The sequence below is a fragment of the Aplysia californica genome, unplaced genomic scaffold, assembly GCF_000002075.1.
Source record: "Aplysia californica isolate F4 #8 unplaced genomic scaffold, AplCal3.0 scaffold00005, whole genome shotgun sequence".
Taxonomy (NCBI): domain Eukaryota; kingdom Metazoa; phylum Mollusca; class Gastropoda; order Aplysiida; family Aplysiidae; genus Aplysia; species Aplysia californica.
Genome location: NW_004797275.1, coordinates 1,149,806 through 1,156,814, shown reverse-complemented (window position 1 = coordinate 1,156,814; position 7,009 = coordinate 1,149,806). Strand labels below are relative to the sequence as shown.

The window sequence follows — 7,009 nt, the reverse complement described above, 5'->3', positions numbered from 1 at the left end:
ACTTGTCTTTATTTGGTTGAAAAAAATATCTATTTATCTTGAATACAAGTCGAAATATTAGTGAATGAAGGAGGTGGGGATCACCAGTTTTCAGAGGTAAAATTAGTGAGAATATATTATATAACAATATAATTAATCAAAGGGGAATAGGACGTGGCCGTTTGTCACTATGATTGTCTTGAACAGGTTGCCATTTTAGCAGGATCGGTCGTGCCTTCTCTAGGCTCCTGTAACAACCGACGGGAAATGCTTCGAAGAAGAGGCCTTGAGGATTTAGGTTTTTGTCCATGAGGATTGTTTTATTGTCCATTGCAGCTGTAATTTTGTGGGAATGTAACGATTGTCATTGTGTCATTGCTAACAACAGGGAATGACTCAGCTTCATACATCTCTTCCGATGTCTGAGCAAAATTCAGACAGATGTGCTTCATTAGTTTGCAGATCTAAATTTACATTGATTGATATAATAATAATAATAATAGATAGCATTTGTATAGCGCATATCCCCGCTCAACAGCAGGCTCCATGCGCTTTACACTATATTACACAAAAAGAACAACGGGTTGTCTCTGCGAGCGGCTATTATGCTTGGTGGAAAGAGAAATGATTCAGAAAGAAGACAAAGTAAAGGGAGCAAAGTTTCCATGTAACATCCATAGACTTGTACTGTGATGTCTGAGATTGGGCTGTTTTACGTCATTCCAGTTCACCAAGAAGCATACAGTTTCGCTCTTTTTGGAACCAAACTTTTTGAGCGAGCACTCGACTTTGGCATTTGGAGGAAGTAAGTAAAAATATGTTGGCAAGTCGGAAGGAAAAGTTTTAACGACCTTTCCAACTGTGTAAGATTATTAAAGAGATGTAAGATCCGAAAGTAACAAGCACCTCTAAAAGGACAAATAAAATAAACTGTTTAGAGAGTCTGAAATACTGCACAAAAAACGTAAGTTCTAGAACGACTACTCGGAGACTCAAATCAAGGGCATCTATACTTTGGCCCAGCTTGATTCTAGCTATGCCAACTATGAGGTCATGGGTATTACACTGTCGAACGCAAGGTCAAAATAATAATTTAATAATGCAATTGGCAACAGTTCTTTAGAGAATCAGAAAAGTCAACACCGAGGGAGACTGCAACGTCCAAAAGAGGCAATGAAGCTTTTAAATGCTCAAGAAAGTGGCAAACGTTTCACTGCCAGAATTGATCTCTTTGGCTAGAGAAGAGGCGGCGTCTTCTATTTTGCTCCAGAAATATTCTCTTTAGCCGATGGGATGTCGGAAATTGATTTAAGCTCTATCACTATAATAATAATGATAATAACAATAATAATAATAATAATAATATAATATTACTGTTATTGTTCATATTATTATATTTATTATTATTCTAATATCATCATTGTTATCATCATCATCATCATCATCATCATCATCATCATCATCATCATCATCATCATCATCATCATCATCATCATCATCATCATCATCATCATCATCATCATCATTGTATAAAGAAGGTATTAAAACAGTTAAGACCTTGTTGTGTTTCCAGAAAATATATATTATATATCATCATCATCATCATTATCATCATCATCATCATCATCATTATCCTCATCATCATCATCATCATCATCATTATTATTTTTTATCCACGATGACCCAATTGTTAGATTTTAAACGAACAAATAGAAATCTCTTTATATTAGTCTTACATAGTCTTACTTGCCAAGAATGATGAACTAGTAGTTTTAGCGTCAAGACAAACAACGATGAACGGTAGCGTGGTGAGTTCTAAAGAAAAGCAAAACTAAACACGCAACCGACAGCTTGATTAGACAAGTCATTATATAGACCAATTTTGAAAAAAAAAATTATTCGTTTGTTTTCAAAAACAAAATCTGTAGTCGTGAACTAGCTAGATCCGCTTGTTCCCAAGCAATGAAAACCATTAGCGTGTATGCGCGAAAGAAATCTCTTTGTCTACGCATACAAGACAATGTAATGCCTTTTTCGGTATAATACATTATATGAAAGAAACAAAATAAAAACCCACAGCCCCCCACCCCTTTCGAAAAAAAACCCAACCCCCCCCCTCCCAAAAAAACAACAACCCCAATAAAACAACAAAAAACAAACAACAAAGAAACTAAAAATAACCCAAACAAACCAAAAACCAAAAACTCAAACCCAACAACAAAAGCAACAAAAAACCCCCACAAAAAACAACAACAAACAAACCCTGAGATCACTTTTTCTTACTTTCAGAACCTTTGTGTGGACGCCTCTGAAGCTACAGTGGCGTCTTCGGGGACCCCACGGGAGATAAACAGCTCTGCACCTCTCGAGACGTTTGAGAGCCCGTGCTTGGAGCGTTTCTTCAACTTCGGAGACATCCAATCATTGAGTTGAGATTTTTTGTCACCTCTGGGCACAGTAGCTCATCACCTCTCCGGCGCTCCGGCGAAATTTGCTCCCACTTTGATAGACAAACCGCTGCTGACATGGGGAATCACGAGTGTGGGTTTCAAAGGAACCTGCGAAGGAAAGGATATTCGACGGATATGGAGGAATAAAAGGAGAGAGGAGAGAAAAAAAAGTTTGAACAGAGCGGATTAAACGTGCATGTGTAAAAAGCCGCAAAGACAGTGAATAAAGAGTAAAATAAAACCCCTCTTCGGCTGATTGTAGAGGGTATGTAGATCTAGACAAAAAGGTACATCTGAAGCTATGGTGAGAATATGTGAATGCAGGTGAATCAGGAGTTGTTGTTTTTTTAACTGAAAAGTAAAACAAGATCAGGAGACACTCTCTTTCGGTTCAAACAGAAAATCTAATAATTGCACAAAGAGAAAAAAAAGTGAAAGAGATGACTTTTAAAAAACACTAATCTACAATGATGCCGTATGAGATATTTGAATGATTACCTCATCAAACAGTACGGATCTATGGATTATTGTTTTACAAATGTGTTAAAGCTTGTATTAAGCAGCTGAAAAACAACCACACACGCTTTTAAAACTTGGAGTGTAAAAGTTGCTTAAGTAAGCTTTAAGTAAAAATCAGGGTTGCTTTTTGTTTGTTGTAGGAGGAGGTATGGAAGGACTACAGGCGCCTGGCATGAACATAAGATGATTAGTTCAGAGCCACCAGCGCACAGATGACAAAAGTCTCATCTAGACAAATCAACTGTAACTGGCTTACAACCTTCGAAATTTCCCCCGTTGCTCGTACTGGCTGCAGTTGGAATCACATGACCGACTTATCAACCAATGACTTGCCGTCGCTCTCTCACATGACACAGACGCTGCTGTCGTCATGCGCAGGGTGTGCCGTCTTCCTTATGACGTCACGGAATTTGTGTTGATGATTCTCATGGCTGGCGTCACCTGGAGCTCGGCCCGGGGAACGGATATGACGTTACCAGATGACTTCACCTACGACATGGTAAGTTGGTATAACATACATCTTTATTGTCCAGATCCTGGCACATTGGTTCACGTGCGCGCGCGCGCGCACACACACACACACACACACACACACACACACACACACACACACACACACATACACACTCACACATACACACACACAGGCAGACACACACAAAAATGCACACACACGCAGTTTGCTTGCACTCACATACAGGCTTACAGTCACATGCAAATTATATATGAGCAGTAATATAAAAAATAAAAATGTTAAGCCAGATACATATTCAGTATTCTGATTGTAAAGGTTGTTATATCAGTTAGCCCTGTGATGCCTGTTTACCATCGGCCATTTTAATGTGTCGGCTACATTTAAAGAAGAGCTTCTTCATATATTTGTTCTTTTAGTTCTGCTTGTTCTTTATGTTCTTTTTTTGTTCGTGATCTTGTTCTTCTTGTTCTTGTTTCTGTTCTTGTTTCTGTTCTTGTTCTTGTTCCTATTCTTGTTGTTGTTGTTGTTGTTTTGTTGTTGCTGTTGTTGTTGTTGTTGTTCTTCTTTTTCTTCTTCTTCTTCTTCTCCTTCTTTTTTTTCTTTTTCTTCTTCTTCTTCTTCTTCTTCTTCTTCTTCTTCTTCTTCTTCTTCTTCTTCTCAACATTATTATCATCAACATTATTTAAAGCAAAATCCCTGTTTCTTAAGTGGACAAAATCTAATTAGCATTGAAGAGATTGCTGACTACGTAAAAATATCGTCCTCTCTATCGAATTAAATTTATTATACGTTTTCTTTCTCTCTGTCTGTCTTTCAGATTCGTTCTTTTCAATCAACATCTGTGTTTCTTTCTTCGCTCTTCTCTATGTTTCAGCCCCCCCCCTCTCTCTCTCTCTCTCTCTCTCTCTCTCTCTCTCTCTCTCTCTCTCTCTCTCTCTCTCTCTCTCTCTCTCTTTCTCCCTCTCTATCTCTCTCTTTCTCTATCTCTCTATCTCTCTGGGGACTCTCATGGCCTTGAGGTTAGGGTGTTCGCCTCTCTTTCAAAGGTCCCGGGTTCGAATCCGGGTCGGGACGGAAAATTGTTCTTCCCTAAAAGTATCTCCTTTCACTTCCTTTCCTGCTCTTTAGCAATGTTCTGTTGTCTGCTTTCGTCTCCCCTTTCTGCCCCCACCCCCTCAGCTCCTTTGCTCCGCCCCTCTGGGCTCCTGACTTCAGCCTTTCTACTGCTACTCCTTGGCTCCTTCTTACTGCTGTCTTTCAGCCACATCCCTGATCTTCTAGTAGGAAAAATCTACACCTAGCCTTCTCGGAAGAGGGCGAAAAATATCGTAAGAAAGTTGCGCATGTTGAAGATCACTAGGTGGTCTAAAATCGATAAGAGTAGGCTTCGGCCTCCACCCGGACAAAATTAAAGATCTCCTACGAACTGATAATGTTTAATAATATTTCCTACGCGCTGATATGACCTTATAAGCAGTTGCAAGCACCGTAAAACACTTACAATTATATATATATATATATATATATATATATATATATATATATATATATATATATATCTCCCCCTCTCTCTCTCTCTCTCTCTCTCTCTTTCTCTCTCTCTCCCTCTCTCTCTCTCGCTCTCTCTCGCTCTCTCTCTCTTTCATTTTCAAAAATAAAAGCAATCATTTCCCGCATGAATCAAACCCCGCTCCCCCGTGTAACTGGCAGGGACACTTACCATTATATCTACCAATATCTACACCCCATTTTATTCGAAGTTATAAATTAATGAACAAAATGTTGGTATTAGATATACTATAACGAACAGGACTAAGTAGGAACATGAGCTTGCGCATGCCAAGGATACGTTCAGCAGCCATGTAGTGGCATAAGGAGAAAGTGAACCGTTTTATTCATTATTGCAAAAGTGTAGTAGACCTGAGTTCTAAACTTTACGTTTGATGAGAAGGGCGCAGAATATACAAACAATTGAATGCCTATTACAGTAAGCCACATGACTGCAGCTGGTCAAGTAAAATGTTATTATAATTCTTAAAAAATATTCTAGGAACATCTTTCATTTTTAAATAAAAAATAATTTTTATTCTCAATTAAAAAAAATAAATTAATATTAGTCTTCTTTAAAAAGCAAAATGTGTCGTATCGTATTTCAAACACATTTTTTCCCCGTGAATCCAAATGACAAATTTTCTCATACACTTTGCGAAAATTTCTATTTATTGAAACACCCCGAACATTATTTGAAAAAGAAAAAAAGGAAGGGGAAAATTGAAATCGCAGCAGTCCTTCCAAAATGCAGAATTGATCAGAAACGTAATAAAGAATCCCTGCTGCTGTTTGCGTAGTCTGGATTTTATCCGACATATCTTAATGGGTTTTTACACTCTTCCTGATTTATGTATTGAGTTCCTTTGGTGATATTTGAGATTATACCACCCTTTAGAGTATGTCTTTGATCTAAAGGGGGGAGATAAAGGGGGGAATATTATTTTTTGTTGTTGAAGATAGGATTTAGTCTTCAGACTGCTCAAGAATCTTGGACGCACGAACGCTCAATTTTCGGCCAACCAATAATCTGGAATTGTAGCTTAGCCAGCGGTGAGGTTTTAGTACACGCACAGTTGCAAACATAGACGGGGTGTGAAGAAGCATAATGTGAGTGTGTGCGCGCGCGTGTGTGTATGTGTGTATGTGTGTGAGTGTGTATGTGTGTGTGTATGTGTGTGTGTTTGTGTATATGTGTGTATGTGTGTGTGTGTTTGTATGTATGTCAGTTTGATTTTAAGTTTTGAGTTTTGTGTTTTGTGTTTGTTTCAGTGTGTGTGTATGTGTGTGTACTTGTGTGTGTGTGCTTCTGTTTGTGTATGTGTGTGTGTGTGTGTGTGTGTGTGTGTGTGTGTGAGAGAGAGAGAGAGAGAGAGAGAGCTTGTGTGCGTGCGTTTATCTGCGTGGGAATAGGAGAGCGAGAGAAACAGGGAGAAGGGAAAAGAGAGAGGGATATGGCGTATAAAGCGAAAAAGATTACGAGAGAGAGAGAGAGAGAGAGAGAGAGAGAGAGAGAGAAAGAGAGAGGGAGTGAGAGAGTGAGTGTGAGAGATAGATAGATACATAGAGTCAGAGAGAGAGAGAGAGAGAGAGAGAGAGAGAGAGAGAGAGAGAGAGGAGAGAGAGAGAGATAGAGAAAGGGAGGAGAGTCAACCATGGCGTTGTGACCAAATTGTCTGATGTAGTGCGAATGCCCATGGTCACGCTAGTTCTGACAACGTTAAATAACAACAAAGACAAAAATGAAGGTGGTATAAACACTTGTTCTGAAACCAAACTAACGGCCCACAAAAGCAGATCGCTGTTGCCTGCCCATTACAAAATCTTTATTTCAATTTAAAAATGAATGTTTGGTAAAATTACCCTGGACATCAATGTTTCCTCTTCTCTTTAACGATAACTATGTGACAGAAATGTAAAACGTTGACGGGTCGAATACTTCCTCGACCTCCCGAGTTTTAGAAAGGAAAGCACAATTTCCCACTGGAATGGACTCTTCCTCTAATGAACATCGTTCGCAGTGGACAAAGCTTCACCA

General features: G+C 38.9%; 1 protein-coding gene across 2 annotated transcripts in view; it reads left to right on the top strand.

The window, feature by feature from the left end:
• The window catches only part of LOC101848327, a 78,376-nt gene that overhangs the window by 21,439 nt on the left and 49,928 nt on the right, over positions 1–7,009 (top strand). Inside the window, exons 1-2 of one of the 2 annotated variants that reach the window (XM_035968770.1) lie at positions 711–784; positions 2,269–3,447. In XM_035968770.1, coding sequence (XP_035824663.1) covers positions 3,319–3,447 — 129 coding nt within the window. In that variant the 5' untranslated portion in view covers positions 711–784; positions 2,269–3,318. Of the gene's footprint in view, positions 1–710; positions 785–2,268; positions 3,448–7,009 lie in introns of those variants that run through there. The other variant, XM_005089315.3, reaches the window with a different exon arrangement.